This window comes from Micropterus salmoides, unplaced genomic scaffold, assembly GCF_014851395.1.
Source record: "Micropterus salmoides isolate LMB-PRFRI ecotype aquatic unplaced genomic scaffold, ASM1485139v1 Ms_hic_scaffold_10, whole genome shotgun sequence".
NCBI classification, from domain to species: domain Eukaryota; kingdom Metazoa; phylum Chordata; class Actinopteri; order Centrarchiformes; family Centrarchidae; genus Micropterus; species Micropterus salmoides.
The window spans coordinates 16665859-16686980 of NW_024040041.1; the positions used below are offsets into that span (position 1 = coordinate 16665859).

The window sequence follows — 21122 nt, forward strand, 5'->3', positions numbered from 1 at the left end:
GGGTTCACGCAAGCCGTTTTAAAATAATCAGGGACACAACCAGTAGATAGGGAGCTGTTAAAAAAAGAGATCAAATAGGGCCCAACAGAATCTATTACTTTCAGTAAAAACTTTGTAGGTATTACATCAAGTGGGCTGGAGGACACTCTCATTTGTGTCAGTCTCTCATTTTTAAAAGCTCAGACAAGTCGATGGGATAAAACTGGCTAAATCTCTCTTGTTGCTGGTGAGGAACCTCTGAGTAAGAGGCTGCGGGGGTAATAGAGGCTCTGATTGACACGACCTTATTGGTATAACAATATAAAAACAATTCACAGTCATCATTACTTCCAGCTGAGGCACAAGGAGGGGTTGGGTTTACCAGCTGATCCACAGTCTTAAACAGAAACCTGGGGTTGTGTTTATGTGTAGTAATGAGTTCAGAAAAATAGTGTGTTCTTGCATCCTTAACCAAGTTATTGTATTTAATTAATAAATCCTTCAGACTGAGGTAATGGACTTGGAGACTGGATTTTTTCCATCTCTGCTTTCCTGCATTCCCTTTTTAGGCTGCGAATGCTGTCATTTATCCAGGGTTGCTTACTAGCTTTAGACGTAGGCCTAACCTTTAGAGGAGCAGTAATATTTAGTGACAACAAGCAGATATAATTGAAGTGATCGACCAGATTGTTGGTGTTGGAATCAGACAGGTGTTGGCCTTGGCTCTGAAAGAATGTGCAAAACTTTGAAACACTTTGTTCATTAAAGATGCGAGAACACACGGAGCTTGGTGAGGCGGCATGTGTAGCAGGCGAATGGCAGCTAAAAACAATACATCTGTGGTCAGATATGGTCATGTCCACTAATTCCACAGAGGAAATGCTGACACCCAGGGTAAAAACCAAGTCCAGTGTATGACCACGGTTATGGTTTTGCACTTTAACATGTTGTTTGAAGTTAAAAGAAGTGGCCATATTTAAAAAGTCAGTTGCATTAACATTGGTGGGGTCATCAACATGAATATTAAAATCGCCACAAAGAACAATTCTGTCATAATTTAAAACCAGAGTAGATAAAAATTTAGGAAGTTCTGATAAAAATCCTCCAGGCGGTTTTGGGGGGCGATAAATTATAACAAATATGATAGTTGCAAGAGTGAGAACTTCAAAGGAGTTAAATTCATCACAGTACTTGATGACATTTTAAATTTTTCCTATACACGCTCACTAGCCCACCACCACGACCACTGACCCTCGGTTGACTAAAGCAATCATATTGAGGCGGACACAGTTCAGCTAGCTGGCTATAGTCATTCATTTGCAACCATGATTCAGTTAAAAACATAAAATCTAGATTTGCAGACAAGATAAAATCATTTAAGATAAAAGTCTTACTTGACAGAGATCTCACATTGAAGAGAGCCATTTTAAATGAGTTTGTTCTGGGTGCTGGAGTTGGTGCAGTTGTCCTAATCCTTAAGAGAGATTACTATTATTTCTGTGTGGGATGTGCACATTTCGGTTTACTGGTCTATGCGTGATGATGACAGGAATAGAAGTCTTTGGAACAGCGCTGGGAGCAGACGGCTTTACATGCCAGCAGGTGGAGACAGTTGTTTGTGGCAGTGAGGCAGAGATCTGTTCAGTGAGCGGTGGTGTGTCCAGGTGTGCTGCATGAATGATTAGTCATTCACGTAAGTCATGTGTGGACCGCACCACATGCTGTATGTGAGCAGCTAACATTTCTGAGCCCCCGTTTGTTTGGGTAAAGTCCGTCTGTCTTAAAAAGAGACATTCTTTGCCAGAAAATATTAAAGTTATCGACATAACACACACCGTGAGCCCTGCAGGCAGACTGGAGCCAGTCGAGGAGGCCAAGGAGTCTACTGAAGCGGCCACCACCGCGACCAACTGTGGGAATGGGACCAGAGATAAAAACGGACTTTCCACACTGCTTTAAAAAGTTAAAAAGACAGTTCAAATCTGATTTTGTCAGCTCAGACTGCCGAAGAGCTGTGTCATTTGTTCCGACATGGACTATCACTCTTGTGATGGAGGGCTGGAGCGATGGCATTAGGTCCTGGAGTTTTTTTTAAATGTCAGCTGTGGTGGCACCGGGGAAGCAGTGAGTGGTAGCGTTAAAGAAACGGATGTTTCTGGTTATGGAGTCACCAATTATTAGTGTGGTTGGGGAGAAAAGAGGACGAGGAGATGCCGGCTATGGGTTTTCAGAGCAGGACTGAGCAGAATCTGCTTCAACACTGCGTGCGGAGTGAGGATGGAGTGTGAGCTGCCGAGTGTTGTGTTGGAGTAGCAGTAACATATTCAAACGAATACAAATTCATATCAGACACACAGAAACTCCCCTATTTACTGGGAGAAATGCCCAAATGTGAAATAATTACTGCAAAATATATCTCCTCATGCCATGAAGTGCGGACAACCAGTGGAACCTCAGACTGATAAATAATTGTACAGATTTTCAAATTATTATTATTCTGATCATTTGATATTTTAATAATTGTTTTGTTTTTATATTTGACACTGATTTTTTTTATTTTAATTTTATTATTTTTTAATCAATTAATAGTTTCATTTATTTATTTTATTTTATTAATTTATTTTTTATATATTTTTATTTTTGAACACACACACACACACACACACACACACACACTTACTGTTTTATTTATTTATTTTTATTTTTAATATATATTTTTTAACACACACACACACACACACACAAACACACACACGCTTACTGTTTTATTTATTTATTTTATTTTTAATATATTTTTATTTTTTAACACACACACACATACGCTTTGATTACTTTACGCTTTAATTACTTGTTTAATGAAATGTATGGGGTTGATTGTTGTATGTATGATGCTTCAGCAATATTGTTGTTACACATTCATGCCAATAAAGCTAATTTGAATTGAATTGAATTAATAGATAGAATTTAATTTGTTTTGAGAGGTCTTCTAAAAGCCACTTGCCAGGAGCAAAAGCGTGCATTACATAAACTACGTCAAAACGTGTGTAACTTATTAATACTGATCGCTGCAGGCGGGAGAGAGCACACTCTGCTGTGCTTCCCTCTCTACCTCTGTTCCTAACCACCCCTCTTATAATCCTGCATCTCTGCAGTGTCTGTGGTCACCAAACCAAAGATTACATAACGTCAAGATCACTCACTACGGATCCCTCCACTGTGCATCATATTTTCTCTTACTCCCTGCCTGGCAAGCACACTGGGTGGCCTACTGAAGTGATGTGTTTGTGCATGCATGTAACAGAGAGAGAGGAAAAAAGGTTAGGAAAAAAGGAGACTGGATTAGGAAGAGTGTAAAAGACTAGGAGAGATGATGAGCAGGAATACAAGAGCAAAAAGAAGGCAGTACTGCAAAGGATTGTTGAAACGTTACATAAGATGACTTGATTGAGGACAGCTGTCGCTCTTTTGCCCTTCCCACTACTTCAGTCCTCTTCCTGTGTTTATGATGTATGTCACTTTCTCCTCTATCTGTCAGTTGGTCGACTGACCAGACCACCACTCTGGTATAGACTGAAATATCTCAGCAACTGTTTGCAGACTGATTGCCATGAAACAGATTCAGGGTACTTTTGGTGAACATTAGGGTTGACATATTTTGCTTTTAGTGAAATATCTGTACATCTACAGGGTGGATTGGCACGACTTTTTGTACAGACATTCATGGTTCTCTGGCTTTTCCTCTAGAACCACCATTTGAATGACATTTGTGTTACTGAGACAAATATCACAATTACTGGATGGATTTGCGTGAAATTTAGATTCCAATAATCGCCATTTTAAAACATAACGTTACTAACAGAAACAAATTGTTGTGATCAACAACTCGTGTGTGTTCTATTAATACCAGGTGCTATCTTGTAAAACTGTGCAACGACATTGGTATAATTTGACTTTAAGCGAAAGGTACACATTGTTCCATTCGTCCCTACCATGTGGGACAGATGATACACAGGGGTGGGACGGAAGAAACACAACAATATACATTTTGTTTGCTAATGTTATTATTGTTTTTTATTTAAAATGCTTGACAGGGTCCTTCTTAATATGTAATTGCAAACATATTATGTGCTTAATGTTCTTAATAAAAAATATAATAAATATAACTTTTAGAACATCAAACAGTTAATGCGCATTTGGATTAGATCTCCACTGCCCTTTTTATGGTTTTTATATGCAGCCTGTTCTCGTTATCCACTGTGAAGACCCCATTATTTGGCTGTGAGTATCCTGATGGTCTAGCCTGCCGCCTAGTGGACTCCGCCACCCTCCTGCAGTATCTAAATAGGGTAGAATGGTTACGTGTCGGAACGATTGAAACAAGTGTTTCACAACATTAACCACTTGTTTTATTTTGATAGTAAACTGATGTTGCATATTTATTGTTGCTAACCTGACCACGGAGTCCTACACGCCCAGACATTACGTCAAAGGGGCACCCACGCATTTAAAAAGCTATGCTAAGGGGTCTTGACCAAGCATCCATATGTGACGAGTTGTGAGAGAATGGATTGGCAGACCAAATCAATCCCCTTGCGGGAAATGAATAAGAAACCAAAATCACAGGTGGATGCTAAATAGGGTTGAGCGATGTCTACAAAATTGGCATTGGATGATGTCTACAATCATGATGCCGGCTCAACATTGTGATGTCTGTCAGCCATCAGTGAAGGACGATGGCATCGTCTATCGGCCCAACCCTAATGCTAAGGTGTGATATGCATTAGTAGTAATGCTGATTTTTGATTGATGTAATTTGTGTCACAAACATATGCATGTGTGGTCACACACACAAACACTACCAGCAATAAACAATATTGTCAGTCTTCACCTCTACTTTTTCAAAGGACCAAGCCCTGATCAACAATCAGGTGATTTTTTCACAGGCCTCCTTCAGTTGGTTGATAAACAGCACTCCCTCCATATTACATAAGCCGTTTGTCCCTTCTGTTCCACTCTGGAGTGTTTTGGTACAACTTGATTTTCTGGTTACTTGGGGAAAACCATCTCATTAATTATGCATAGATAGAGAGAAAAACAGTGTACTTCTTACAAACCTGCTGAGACAGAGAGAGATGAGCATGAAAAGCAGAGCAAGGGAGAAAGAACAGAATTGACCACATGTGTTATCTTAGTTTGGTCTTGCATAAAATATCAGCTTCTCCATCTACAGTCTACTGTAATCTGGGAAAACTGTGCATCCCTACTGCTGATGAGAAAGGGCTTGGCAAACTAAATAAATAAAGGCACAACTGTAAAAAGAGAATCCTGTAAAAAAAAACAGGAAGTTGGCATGATGATAATCATAAACAAAGAAATACAATTTGAAGTTTGTTTGGCTCATGTATCAGGAAATGGTTTTAGTTCCTGCATTGCTTTACTCTTGGCAGAGTCACACCAACAGTGCCAGGTGCAATAAGGGCAGGTACAGTACATCCATTACAGAGCAGATCCAAAGAAGACTGGTCTAAGCAGCAGAAGCAAAAACACAGCAGTTAACACTGTACAAAACTGCATTCAGTGGAAATGTTCATTTTAGTCAAGCAATGACGTGTGACACTACTTTTTGTTGTGTCCATATGGTTTAGTTTTAAAAATAAACAAACATATTACTAGCATACAGTACATTCTTGTTTTGAGAATCAAGTCTAAAATGATTTGTTTTAATCAATATGGAGAGAATATCTGGGATTATGATGGCAAAAGCTTTGTACCAAATTATTCAGCTTTCTTAAAAAATGTGAAATTTTCAGTTAAACACCCTGTAAACTAGTTCGGCATTTTCTTGCATTACAACTATTTCATATAAAAAAATTAATAATGGAACACAAATCTCACAGTTTAGTTATCTAAACTGTAGGTGGATAGTCAGGTGGCGTGGTGGTGCAGTGGTTAGCAATGTTGCCTCACAACAAGAAGGTCATGGGTTCAAACCCCGGTGTGTGGAGTTTGCATGTTCTCCCCGAGTCCGCCTGAGTTCTTTCCGGGTGCTCTGGCTTCCTCCCACCATCCAAAGACATGCAGGCTAGGTTAATTGGTGTCTCCAAAATTGTCCTTAGGCGTGAATTTGGTTGACTGTCTATTTGTGGCCCTGTGATCGACTGGCGACCTTTCCAGGGTGTACCCCACCTTTTGCCCCGTGTCAGCTGGGATTGGCTCCAGCCCCCCTGGTTGACGATGGATGACTACACTGTAGCTCATTATATTTGATGCCTTGATTTTGTAAACTGTTTTACAGAGGCAAATAATTGAAAACAAATAATTTAGGCAAATAATTTAAAACCTCAAAGTTCTTGACGATAACTTCAGTGGATATATATATATATATATATATATATAGATATATATATACTGTATATATATGGATATATATACTCTCTCTCTCTAAATATATATATATATACTGTATATATATGGATATATATATGTGTGTGTGTGTATATATATATATATTTAGAGAGAGAGAGTGAGACAGAAGATTTTATTGATATTTCTATTAAGTTCAATATGAAGGTGAAGGCAGTTGTTTTTGTAAATTTAAAAAATAATCTCAACTTAAGTTTATTTATATAGCACTTCTCACACAATACAATTGATCCAAAATGCTTTACAGCATACAAATCCAAATATTCAATAACTATGGTAAATCATTCTGATTATTTAAGGCCTTGACGTGCAGCCCTCTTTCTTTGAAGTGCAGTTGTGGACCATATAGGTCTTCGCTACAGTTTTGTTTTTTATAATTTTTTTCTGGCTTTATTGCCAAAATACAGTCATTGGAAGATGAAGAGGGGTTTTTGGATTAAAGGGCAGCAGACCACAATCCACCCGGCCCAAACAACCGTACCATGCACCACGGCGGGTGTGTCTGGGTAGCATGAAGGAACTTCAAATTTCGTTTTGTTATACAGCCTTGTGCTGTATAATGACTAATAAACAAAATTGTATCTTGAATGTAACACCAGCCTACAGCCTGGCTCACAATGTGCAACTTGATCAATGATGACAGAAGAAGGGTGCTCACTGATGCTCATGGACACTGAAACACTTCCCTTCACAGCTGGAGGCTCCCCCATGTTGAGAAACACTACTCTAAAACAATTAGAGAAAGTTAAGTTATTAAAGATATGCAGGTTACTAAGCCTAATTCATATTGATTCCTTATGACATGACTGCCTGGCCCAATACTGCTCTTTCATTAACTCCGGGGAAGAACAGGCCAACATGTCAATAAACAGATTTTATTTAATGCAAACACTTTATTTTGTGACAGTGTTCTTACAGTTGAGAAAGTTGATAAGCAGCAATGAATACATGTCAGTTTCACTATTTCCATAAATCTTATCTTCCTTCTGTAAAGCCCCACCCACCACCCAATTTGGGCTGAACGATTTTGGAAAATAATCTAATTGCGATTTTCTTTTTTACCAACATTGCAATTGCGATTTAATTGGGTCTGGGACGATTCGTCGACGTAATCGGTTACGTAAATACGACGCGTCGACGCACGTAATGCGCAACGACGCGTCGCTGCATCCGGTGGGATTCTCCCACAAGCTCCTGCTACAAGACGTCGTCGTGTTTACTTTCTGTCGCCACACAAGCGCTGCACATTATCAGCACGAGGACACGTTTATTGCCTTCTAAAAGTAATTTCTGTCCTGCTGCTGTCATGGTAACGTAACGTTACACCGCGTGTCATCTAATGTTCGGTCGTTTCATATTTTATGTATTACTCAATATTGAAATTAATCCATGTCAGAAACATTTAAAGTCTTAAGTAATGTAGCCTAATTAATGTCTGTTATTGTTATTATCACAACACAGCATTGACGTGGAAATTTCATTTTAAGATTTGCTACTATTGTCATTATTTTAATGTGCTTCATCAGGATGATTGAATAAAATATAGATTTATTGATTAGACATGTTTTAGATAGATAGATATACAGATTAAACATACACTGTTCTTTCTTGTAGGCCAGGCCTGTTTTATGATGAAATTAGGTGATGCTTTAATTGCATGAATTATTATTATGAGCAATGGTGGAGAAGAAGTATCAAATTATTATAATATGAGAAAGATAATTTGAGAGTCAAGTCATGGCATTAAATAATATGATATAACATTATACACAACCACCAATTAAGGTCCTTATCTCAGTCCATCTCTAATCAAAAACCTCAAAAAACACTCAGTTTGAGGTTCAATTTAAAAGTTGGCCAACGAAAATAAAACCAAGTGACGCCTCTCGTCTTTAATAGACAAGCTTAGTAATTCTCCGACAACACCGGAGTCCCCCCGCCCTCCCCCGCAGCCTCCGATGCAGGTAAGCAGTAGGCTGTAACCAGGCTGTAACTCGGGACAGACGGGACTTGTGAGTTTGGTTTGAAACGCCGTTACAAAGATAGTTACTGAGCTGACTGGTGGCTGTGTGTGTGACACAGGCGCCGATCACCACAATACGCTTATCTTACTACATGTGTCTTTCTGTTGTACATTTGTCCTGTCCACCAAAGCGGCGGTTGGCCAGAAGATTTCACCCACCAACAACACCAATTTACCCGCGGTTGGCGGGTGCCACTTTCATTCCCTGTGTGACACTAAAGTTTCTGTAGTGTCAGCTTCTGTCAAGCTTAAAGCCATTGTACAACAACAAGTCAAGGGACTGCTTTACTGTCGCACGTAATCGCAGCCTTTGCCATTAGAAAATGCAATTAATCGTTCAGCCCTACACCCAATAGTGACAATTATGAGAATAACCATCACATCATATCATCATATAGATGGTATGTGCTGAAAAATGGTGTTTGTTCAGACTGCTAAGTTGCTCCAGCTGCAGGGAGTTGTTCCACGGGAATCGACCCTTGTTCTGTTAAAATGAGGAGTAGAACAATAATTTACCACAGTAGAAAATATATAACAGTAGTATTGTAGAAGTGAATTCCATTTACAATCAATTAACTTTACAATGATCAATTTCCTCTTATTTCTTCACCTTGGTAGAGAGTGGAGAATGCGGCAGACTTTTTCTTGTAGTAGATGAATCCAGAGCTCACAATCACAAAACCAAGCATCAGACCACACAGTCCCACTACAATTTTAATCGTTCTGGCACAGGAAGGGAGGGGTCTAAAATTGTGAGAAAAAGATGATTTTATTTATACATTTTCCAATTTCTTATCCTACATAAAATTTGCATCACAGCTGCACACTTACCCCAGACGTGAAGCGCTGGTTCAGAGAGGGTGAAGTGTTCGACCACGCAGGTAATTTTTTCTCCTGTAGTCGGGGTGTGCTCCAGGTAGGAATGAATCTGGTAATACCAATCCCCATCAGACATCACTTCAGAAGAACTGACACCTGAGGTCACTTCCTGCCCGTTCTGCAACCACATTACTCGGATTTGTTTCGGATAAAAGTTATAGGCACTGCACACAAGCATGGGTGGGTGCTTCATTGAATTCAGCTTGATGGTGGGTACAGCTGTAAGATTACCTGAAAAAACAAGTTATTGTTTCATATCTTCTATTGGGTAAAACATCAATAGACCATTTCTGTTTCTGGATAGCAACTTTTTTGATCAGATATACATATTGTCATGTATCAAAGATGAGTCTGTGGTGAAATATTTGTTCATGGGAAAAATGTCAGCCATGAAATAAGTCTATGTGCATGACAACAGTTCTTTAAAATCCATATAGTACATTTGGTTTTAAGTAATCTTAAGAAAAATGCTCTTACCTATTTGTTGGATGTAATCTATGATGTCAAGACACAGTGATTTCTTTTCAAATTGTCTTTGTCTTGCGTCATCGGGATCACTGTTCCAAGATGGCTCTATTCCGATTGCAGAGGCTGTGAATCCTGTCCAGTTGCCTCTTGTGCTGTTGTACTGGATCATTAATTTCTTGTTAAAAGTATCTGTAATGATATACTCTACATCTTCTAAGCCTGGACCCCTGAATGTACAGCATGCTCTGATTTGTGAATAATCTTCGTCCGAGAAAACTGTAATATGAGAGACAGAAATGTATTCATATATATTTTTTTACTATATCATAACTAAAACTAAAACATTTCACTGATGCATACAAATAGAGGAGTAATGTAACTCACCTGGACTGAAAAGAGAGAAAACCACACAGAAAAGAAAACTGTGACTGCACATGTTGTCCCACGAGTAGGTAACTACAGGAACAAAGCTGTTGTGGTGTGGAGCTTTTATGTGTTCACAGATACAGGAAATAAACACAGGTACAGGTACACTGAAATGTCAACAAAATGAAAGAATACACCCACCTCTTTGCCCAGACCGGTTGAAGTGCTAAAAGGACAAGCCAGAAATATGTAGGGGGAAATAAGCCTACCAATCACAGTTCTTGATGTCTGTGTTGCCGCAACCAGTAGTTACATTTCACTAGCAAGGACCACACAATCAACAGATACGATTAAATAATTATTGATGATCGAAACAGAAAGATTTACAAGGCTTGCATTTGCTGAATAGACATTCAAAAACGTTGTGGGGAAGCTACAAGCCGTAACACCAAGCCGTAGCACCTGGGCACGTCGTGCAGATTTCCCTATCGGGAAGATTTCCCAGATTTTCCTATTGGAAGAAGGAGATCAGGACAGAGAAAGGGGTGGGGGTGGGGGGATGCAGAATGCGAGAGCAAAGAAGAGGAGATGTAACGTGTGGATATTTATGGAAATGCTGGCAATGATGTGATTGATGTGTGGTCCCGCTCCTGAAACTCTGCTAATTAGCTCCACTTTTGGGGAGGTGCGCGTCAGGCTAGGGACGTGCCTATGGGGCACAAATATAAATTGGCCTTAAGACTTTTGGTGAAGGCAGTTTCAGAGACGCTCATGTCTATAACATTACTGTAATTTGCATGTCTTTTGTATCAAAGTTACATTATTGTCTAGCAGCAAATTTGTTTGAAAAAATTCGCTAATTCTTGGTCAAATTATTTTTGGGATACTCTGAACAGAGACTTATTTCATGCAAGGAATGACGTTCTCACTCATCTTTTCCTAACACTGATGCTTGCTCGTCTTAAAAGTCTGATTTTCCAAAAACACAACCATTAATACCCAACCTTTAGCAGTAAACTAATGGCAGTCATACTATGCCGTGAAATCAAGACACTTAAACTGCCACTGTGAAGAATCTCTAGAACATTTAAAATCATGTACTGTAGCACTGAAATGAAACAAAACAGTGTGTGGTGAATCAGCATAAAAAGGAATGAACTGTCTTTGAATGATTTGTCCAAGATAAGTTAATACTGTAGTCTGAGGATATGACCCAAAATACGGCTCTGAGGGACCTCATTGCAAATGATAGTTTAGGTGGAAAAGAAGTTATCAAACTTCGTTGTAAGGTAGTTATTTAAGCTTAATACACATTTATATATGCTCCTACAGTCAATGCTCAATGACTCAGTTGCAATTGGGGACATTTATTGAGTTAAAAATGGTATAAAAAAAACCCAATGACCAATAAACACAATCAATTTAAACAAGTGACAACACAAATAAAATTAAATAAAATTTGAAAAACAGCACAAAAGAAAAAAAATCAGTGAATTACAGATGTTACGGCTGTCCCAATCAGCGATCGGGGTACAGGCTGATCAAGGCATTTTTTAACTGATGGTATCGGCTTCATTGAGCACTAACCAAAGCCAGATCCTTTGTTTTGCTTTACCTGTCACACAAGTGTCATAAACAGAGAGCAGTTTGTGGCAGGGTGCAGCTAAATATCTGCCGTGTAGAAATATTTTAAATTAAAAAATATAAGCTGTCCAACAGCCACTTGTAATGTGCAACGTGAGCATTTCGCGGTGGTAAAAAATAAAAAATATTCGAGTTGAGTTAAAAAAACACTTGCTTGTATCGGCTTTTCAGAGTGTTGTGTGGAGAGGAGCGGCTAGAGCGGACGGACACAGCCGCTGCTCTACAGCTACTGAGTGACAGGGAGCTCTGGAGGAGAGACAAATAAACACCCGCAGTCGGACTGGATTCTGCTGTAATATGAAGCTGTTTACCAGTGGGATGAGCTCAGAGTTTATTTATCTTATTCAGTTAACTTTTTAATTAAAGTTTTTTGTAAAATATGTGTCCAATACTTGATTGCTTCTATGAAACAAGTAAGCAAAGGATAGCCGTGGTCGATCCGAACGCCATTTAGAAAACAAGCATTTTAAAAGTTGTTTGATTGTCATCTTGTGGACAGACCAGACAAAGCATGAATTCACATGTTAATCACATTGGATGGGCGAGTCGATCTGTGGCTGCTTGACAGCTCATTATACACAAACATAAGAGTGATCAGTATTTTAAAAGCATTTTCAATGTATCAAATTTTCAAAAAATCTGTTTCAATATTTTGAAAAGCTTTGACAATATTTTTTTCCCATACCAGATACCAGCATCTTCATTTCCATAGTCCTCCACTCATTTCACTCGTTTCTTAATAAACTGTGTGACTTCAACATTTTTCACTGTGCACTTAAATGTCTTTGTGTGCTCCTAAGGTAAAAAGGTTAGCATAGAGACATGACTTGGCAGAGGACAGTTGAAAGGTATCATGAAACAAGTGAAGAGAGAAAGGAGGATGACATGAAACAAATGTCACTCGACAAACAAACCAGGGACAATGTGATCACAGTGCTGGATAAGGTTTACGTCTTAACCTAGGCCTCCAGGAGGCTTGGACACCGGTTTGCTTTCATAAAAAAGAATATTCCTGCAGCAACTCCAAGAAGTCCAAGACTCAGGCCAAGCCCACAAAAGACAGATGGACCTATACTGATCTCGTTTGTTTCAACCTCTGGGGAGAACAAGAGAAAAATAATTAAAATCTGAAGTTAAAAACACAAATCTTATTTCATTTCATCGACTTCTACATATCTATCAGAGCAGTCAGGAGAATATTAAGATACTACAAAACTAGGGTGACCAGTCGTCGTGTTTTGACTTTCATGTGTGTTAATGTTCATTGACACTAAATGTACTGGTAGCCACGCCTCCCCATTCTCATCTGGTCACCCTATACAAAATATTAAGTCTCTCACCCCAAAACTTGGTCTGAGGCGTCTCCAGTGAGTCATGCTTCACAGTGCAGCTGTAGATGTCTCCTTCCTTTGGGACAAAGTCCAGAGTGGAAAAAACATAAAATGTCCCATCAGGATTGGGTAAGCATCTGATGAAAGGATCTTCCTCTGCTACTTCTACATCATTCTTGGTCCACTTTATGTTGATGTAGGGAGGAAAGAAATGGTTGATGAAGCAGATGAGAGTGTTCTCTTCCTCTTTTTTCACTTCATCTCTGGGGTAAATGATCATTTCTGGTTCCTCTGAGGGTTAAATTCACACATAATAATGATAAAATGGTGTTCTGTTAATGTTATATATTTTTGTTAAAACATGCCAAATGGATATGGTATCTATGTTAAAGGAAGACAGTGAATGTAACATCAGTATGTTGAGTATCACTTACCTTTAGTCTTTGTTGTAGCTGACTTGTCTTTTTTCCATAAATCTAAAAAATATCTGCACGCAAATGGTGTGAGTGTTGCATATTCGTAGGCTCCAGCAATCTGTAAACTTGTAGGCAGTCGGCTATCCCAAAAAAGGACTCCTTTTTTAAAGTCTGCATAGCATACTTCATCACCATCCATTGTCGCACAGAATTGAGATTCGCTTGAGTCAGAGCATCCATAGGTGTAACAAAATTCATAACTTCCTAGAAAAATGTAACAATCCACATATGAATTCAGAAACAACTGTTTACACTGGTAAGACATTCGATCCTATTTTATATTTATACAAAAGGAAAGATTTTTACATGTTCGAAATAAAGATATCAATCAATCAATCAAAACAATTATTAGTAAATAGCCATACTTACTTTGTCCATAGATGCAAACTGCTCCTGAGAAAACAAGCAACATCTTGAAGTACATATCTTCTAGTCTGTGTGCGGTCAAAGCTCTTGTGTTCTTTGTAAGAAAAGTTAGACTTCTCAAGGTTGACTGTGCTCGATGCAAATGTTTCATAAAACACATGATGCTTTGTGTTTGTTTTCTTCCTCATACTTTGACATCTCTTCACATCCTCATAGTTTTACACTTCCTCTTCCTTCTTTCTTTGTTTATTACATATAGGTTGTCTATAGGTTAATTATACAGTATCTATACTGTATTGTACTGAGATACTTTCCATCTGACCCGTTTCAACTTCACCCGTTCAACTGACACTCAAGTGTTTCAGCGGTGGAGCGTTTAGCCTGCCCTAAGTTGTTGACATGTTGTTAATTTGTCATTCTGTGTGCTTTAACTACAGATAACCGCTCTCCGCTCGCTGCATGGCTACATCCACATGAAGCATTTCAGAATAAGAACATTTTGCCTGCCTAGTTTTGCTGACTTGTTCAGATCTTGTTAATTTGGTTAGTTGTCCTTGCTTTTTGTGCTTCTATTATGGTTATTGCTATTATTATTATTAAGTAGGCTACATAGTTAAATTGTTTCTTTTTTGTCTTTTTTAACTGTGTTTATTGTTGATATACAATCGGGAGTCTTATGTCACAACAGCTGCAGAAATATTTTATAGCACCCTCTCAAAACACACACACATACAACCAGACACACACATGATCTTCACAGGCAGTCAGCCAATGTTGTTTTACTATGAGATCAGTGTCCATGACCTCTGTGCCAAAAATAGCTGTCACACAAGAACAGTGTATGTAAATGAAAATCCCTCCAAAACTGACACAAACTAACATGTGTATGTGCATGTGAACACAAAGAGAATATAATATTGGACACAAGGTCACCATGTGTTATGTTTGTCTAGTGGTGAAAGATGAGCAGAGCTAATATATAACATAACAACAAAATGAAAGGAGCTGCAATTAAATAGTAATTTGGAGAACAGAGAATAACTCCAGATCACAGGGGTCTGCTGACAAAAGCAACAGGCGCCAGAGGGTGAGAGAAGAGGAGCCATGCTGCTGGCCACCTGCACCCATGGCACTAACCAGCAGCCCAGGAACGCTGAGTCAGAGAAACCAGGCATGGAGAAATACACACGAAAAAAATATTGTGAAAGTCTTTGTGGAAAAGGAAAACATGAAATGTGAAGAATGCCGTAATCACTCCATGTTCCACAAAATGAGAGGCTTTTCATTCCTTTTGAGTGGGTGGTTTTGTAAAAGCTTGTCCAATTTAGTTTTACCAACTCTTTGTGCACATGCTTGCCGACATAAGTTAAGTCGAAGAAGTTCTCCTGGTAACGCATTCTTCTTTCTATCTTAGTTTGTTATGCACAAGCACTCTCAAGTTAAGCACAGCCAATTTTCTGAGTGACACATCTCCATCACAGGAACCATCTTTGAAAAGCTGAGATTTACTAGTTAGGAGATTGGAGAAACAGAAGAGAACAGTTGTAAATAACTTCAGTATTCTCAATCAGGCTGATTACATTCGAAAGAAAAAAACATGGTCGACTTGATGGGAATGTTGTGATTGTGTGTTCCTTACAGATATCTGAGTCACTCAGAAAGGGAGAGGAAGTGTTTTTTAAAGGATTTCTGATGGTGTCTGATCATAAGCGGAGATAGCATGATGCATGGGCCCAGGTATGTCATTTGATAGAAGACACAGCCGGGCATGAGGAGCTGCATGCAGTTTGCTTCCAATAATGACTCAGTGGACTTCCGGAGTGAGTCTGGGGTCACGTAAACATTGTATAAATGACAGGTGGGCTCTGTGATGAAGCTTTGCCCCCACTGTGCTGAGAGTCTATCTCCACCCAGTGTCTGATGTATGTACCTGGCTAACTTCTGTATGGGTGTTAAAATACAACAAATTACAACAACACACAGACAAACACACACACCAAGTTTTACAAAGTCAAAGTAGACATAAATGCACACATACTCAGCCCATCTGGTGTGTCGGATGAGTTTCCACCGCCGTGCTAAAGTGCTGAACAATCTACATTGTAACTACACAGACCCATTTTCTACAGCTGTTTTTCAGGCAGATTTTCAGCTCTTTCAAAATGCATTAAAGCTGCGTAAATATTGTAATTAAAATACCTGAATGTGAGATGACAACCGGTGTTATTAATTGTGGAAATCTCTTCCTCTGTTAAATTAAACGGCTGTGTGGGTCAAATAGGCTCTAATCTACAGACACACCCTCACACTCAAACCTGACACATGTGTGCACACTGCGCATATACAGAAGGTCACTTCATCATCAAAGAGCTTTCTAATCAGTTGTGAGCTGCTGATGTTCCTATAGCAACCAGGGACACTTGTATCTGTTATTGTGGTATGCTCATGCATGTGTGTGTGTGTGTGTGTGTTATGGTCAAAATAAAATATCGATACTCTGCAGGATTCACAATTTGCACACAGCCTTTTTACTGTGTGCAGAGAGAGCTCTAAACTTTACACTGTAATTGCGTCTTGGTGATGTTGGAGCTGAGTGTTTATGCTAGTGGAGTATGGAGTGAGCGTCTCCTTATTACCCTTTGAAAGCGAACACTTTCATGATAATTGTGCAGCTCATTGACTGAATCGGTTGAATCTCTTGCTTTGATTTGCTAATGGAAACATTTTGATCGGTGGCACACGCACTTGTTTCCCACCCGCGTCTGCATAAATTACTTGTTGAGATGGATGTTTTCATGCTGTGATCAGTTAGAAGTTGCATTTTTTCTTCTGTAGTAACTGCCTTGGGGAATCAGTGTAATTTTGAATATAGCAAATGACTGATCCACGTCACTCCTCACATACAGTCTGATCACATGTACAACCCAACACCACAATGCGTCCTGATACACTGATGACATTTTGATGTGGCATACCCAGCCGCTCCTCTTCTTATGCTGCATCTCTGTTAACACCTGCCCCATAACTCTAATGACACATTCACAATGTGTCAGCACAGCTTCTATTCTCAGTGGCCATTGTTTCTCTTCGTTTATACAGGATGTTGACAGAAAGTAAGGTTTTAAGGGACTTGAAGAGAGGAGGTGGGGTGCGGGCAATTAAGAGTTTCCTGTTCTGATAAGGTGAATGATGTTACCTTCCCATTTAACAGGTGGGAGTGCAGTCCATGCAAGTCTGACAACTCCATTGTCCATCTCTACAAACCTATGTGGACAAACGTTTATTATTTCAATTGAAATTCCAGTCACGATTCGAACAAGCAGTTGATCAGGTATGTATTAAATGTAATGCTGGAAAGATGTGTAGCCAGTATTGACAGTGTTTAAATGCCATGTCCAAGTCCTTATTGTCCTGATACCCTCATTAATGATTTAAATCTCACAACACCAGGATTTAGGGCGGCACGGTGGTGCGGTGGTTAGCACTGTCGCCTCACAGCAAGAAGGTCGTGGAGTTTGCATGTTCTCCCCGTGTCTGCGTGGGTTCTCTCCGGGTGCTCCGGCTTCCTCCCACCATCCAAAGACATGCAGGCTAGGTTGATTGGTTACCCTAAATTGTCCTTAGGTATTGCCCTTGATTGTGAGCGGTTGTTTGTCTGTGTGGCCCCACCTTTTGCCCAATGTCAGCTGGGATTGGCTCCAGCCCCCCTGCGACCCTTAATTGTTAACTTACCTTATGTGCTTTTCTGAAAATTTACAAAAAGTTTATACAACAAGATCATTTGTAGAATAGCAGATCTCCAAACTCCACATTTTATAATTTAGTTTCAAGATTTAAGGACTGTATGTAAGACATAAGTTTTTCAAATATGGAGCGGAATCAGTCCAGAATGTATTATTTTAATTATATCAACTGTATTGTTTGTAGAATTACAGGCTACATCAGCTATTAATCTGCTTTTTTCAAAGGCACAGACAAATAATGTTGTCCTGCCTTGATCAGAAAACACTTAGTGTCAGTCTCTAGAGGGCATGGACAAACAAAATAATCTGTCTTTTCGTTAATGTGTTTGTGTAAGTTGTAGTAATGTGTAGCAGGGCTGGACAATAAAACAATAATGATAATTATCGCAATGTAATTTTCCTTAATAACATTTTAACAAATGTTCAATATATCGTCAATAAATGTTTGTTTTAACTCGTTTGAATCACGCACAAATTAGCACTTCATTTTTCTATTATGATATTTTTTTTGTTGAGGAAAAGGGACTGAAAAAAACTACTCATTTTTTGAAAACAAGATTTTATCATGATAGTTTTGAATGTGTTACCTCAGATTTGTGAAGTGATCCACTGTTTAGCTTCAAGTGTTTGTCATGTTCTGCCCATAAATAATTGTTTAAAACCACAAATAACCATCTGGTTACGTCAACTTTCACTGAGGAGCAAAAATCAGCCTTTAAACTTGAAGGAAATAATGATTTGACATTTATCGTGATAATTATCAATATCGAATGGTAGGAAAATGTTTTATCGTGATAACATTTTTGGCCATATCGCCCAGCCCTAATGTGTAGTGTTAACGGGACTTGACATTCTTGTTCTCATAAGGGAAATGTTAATTATAGAAATGTCCTGAGCTGATCCAGGTACAAGCAAAGCGAGCACAGCTGATCTGAGATTAAAAAAATCCTCCCTTTGCCTTTATTTCAGTAGCATTCTCCTGATACACAGCCAACAAGATACTCCAAAATAAAATCAATGAGGCTGCTATTCGCTGGAATTAAAGCAACATACCTGTACAATGGGCGAGAAAGGGACCATAAAAATGTTTTCTCTAACCCCACATGGCCTCTGTTTGAAGCTCAGTGCTGCAGTGTGGAGTTTCAAACACAATGCCAGAGGCCGCGGCAACAAGACACAGCAGATGTCAAGCTTTGGCATGACATGCGCTGTAGGCTGTAGAGCAACTGACTGAGATTTAAGTTCATTTTCAAGTAAATGTATCACAGATTCATTGGCATCAGATAATGGACTTTCTTTTACTGGATGCAAAAACTGGCACTTTATTGTGGTTTTCAAGTGTGTGGAGGAACCCAAAGACAATCGGCTGACTGCTGTTTTGTGCACTGCACTAATGATTTTCTAAGACGCTGCTCACAGATGTTGCTTTAGCACATCCCCCATCTTTCTGTTCACACTGCAGCTTATGTAACTGCCACCAACAAGATCGTTCTGTCCCTTTTTTAACATTTATTTATTTCCTTTAATCAAATGGTTTATTTGCTTAATGACAATGTCTACTATCTTCCAGGACCTTTGTTTTCAATAGATCAGAAAGATCCGACACCAAGGCTTGCTGTTACAATGCTCAACGCCTGTAAAACTCCAGCACTTAGTGATGCTTAGTGATGTGGCTTTTGTCATTTGAGAACACTAACTAAAAGGCTTATTTGCTAAATGAGCGAATGCATGGTTTGCAAAGTAGACAGTGCTTGTGGAAGTTTATTTCTCAACATAGCATCATCTTGCCCTTAGTTCTCTGTTAAAGGATAAGTGGGCATAGATAATAGACTGAAAGATGGATGGGCATCATATTATCGTATCGTATTTTCATCCCCTTTGTCTCTGTCTTGCTCTCCCTCTAAACTGTCAAGCAGCAACAGATGTAGTTCTAAGATTTAAAAAATAATAAAGAATAATACAACGCCTTGGTACAAACATTCCTCCTTTTGCTCTGCATACGGCTAAATCACATGTTTAAAAGCGTTGCTTCTGTCTTGGGTGGTACAGGCATGGACTTTCTCTCTACCCTCAGGACACTGTAATTTCTCGCCTGTCCACCGGTCACCCTGGTTCCCATAACCTCCAGTCACCTGACCAACTGTTCCTGCACAACTGCTCTTAATTTAGTCCTTAGCTCTACTAAAAATATAAAACTGTTGACCCTGGACGTTTCCCACAGCATTAATGTTGCTACGTAACTATTGCAGTCAGGCTATTTCTGCCTGCTTATGTTCCAGTATATAACCTTGCCATGAGTTCTCAGTATTGTAAACTTATCTTTTATATATAAACTAAAGCTTACAGCGCTGTTGATGGTCTGCCCTTCTTTCCCTGTGGGAATTTCAGACATGTCTACTGTTAAATAAAAAGATTGACAAGATTAATAGAAGGACTTCTTTGATTCATAGCAAATACATGGAGGCAATATTTAGTTTTACGTAGCCTCTTTGCGGGCAAAGAAACAGCTGGAAGCACTGTGTTTTATGGACATAGTACCTGTCTGTCTAGACCCTCCCCAACAGCGGAGAAAGCAGCGACAAGGGCCACAATTTAATAAGAAAAGGCATTACAAATTCTGGGGAAAACATGCAAATAATACAACAGAAGAATGAAACATCAGAGTTCTCCAGCCAAACTCCAACCACAAGCATCACTACATGCTATGCTTTTTAGACCACTGGACGTATCTTATGTCTTTGGGATCATCTAACTAACAAACAAAAGGGCACTATAGTTGCTGCTGGTCACAGTTAAACAGATCACTTTTTTTAAGTAGACTGCATTACACTCTTACACAATCTATTTACAGGCCAAGTCAGAAAACTGTGTTACTGCCTTTTAAATCTGTAGTGTTCTCTTTAGTTTAGAAAAACTCTGCAATCTGAATAGTAAAACAGGTAATAATGTGAAAAGAGAGAAACACAGAGACAGATTTTCAAGAAGCATGAACAAAGACAGACCAAGGATACAAACACAGCATATGTACACATGAAGAACATGTAAGTGTTCTATTTCTCACTTTGCTGTATAACATCTCAGCGTTGCAGACTCAGAAAGAAAGGTTCTCAGCTGGAAATGCACAGAAAATTTGCTATATAATAACAGAAAAGCCATAATCTGAGACAAAGACTGTGAGCGCAACCTCGAAAATACCGCCAGGGTTTCAATTATAAGCACAGTGCTGTCCTATGAACCAGCAGGCTGGCAGATGGATAACCATAGAAGTCAGGCAAATTAAAGCAATTCAAGTAATGGTATGCAGATAAATAACCAGACTGCAGGTAGAGAACTGACTCGTCACTATCAAGAACAACCAGTGGTCGAACATACTGTAAGCCATATAGAATTGACTGTTGTGTTGAAGATATACTGCACATAAACA

The 21122-nt window shown here is 39.1% G+C and overlaps 2 protein-coding genes and 1 pseudogene across 2 annotated transcripts in view; all 3 read right to left on the reverse strand.

Annotated features, from left to right (window-relative positions):
- Positions 1-21122, reverse strand: part of LOC119888688 (cytoplasmic phosphatidylinositol transfer protein 1-like) — a 59577-nt gene that overhangs the window by 28606 nt on the left and 9849 nt on the right. The gene's annotated exons all lie outside the window — the stretch shown is intronic.
- Positions 8040-10355, reverse strand: LOC119888708 (annotated as a pseudogene).
- On the reverse strand, positions 10520-18003 carry LOC119888698 (H-2 class II histocompatibility antigen, A-U alpha chain-like). Its single transcript, XM_038699401.1, has 4 exons — positions 13959-18003; positions 13548-13793; positions 13123-13404; positions 10520-12878 (listed from the first exon to the last, which is right to left on the reverse strand). The coding sequence occupies exons 1-4, from the start codon at positions 14113-14115 to the stop codon at positions 12742-12744; spliced, it is 822 nt and encodes a 273-aa protein (XP_038555329.1). The 5' UTR covers positions 14116-18003; the 3' UTR covers positions 10520-12741.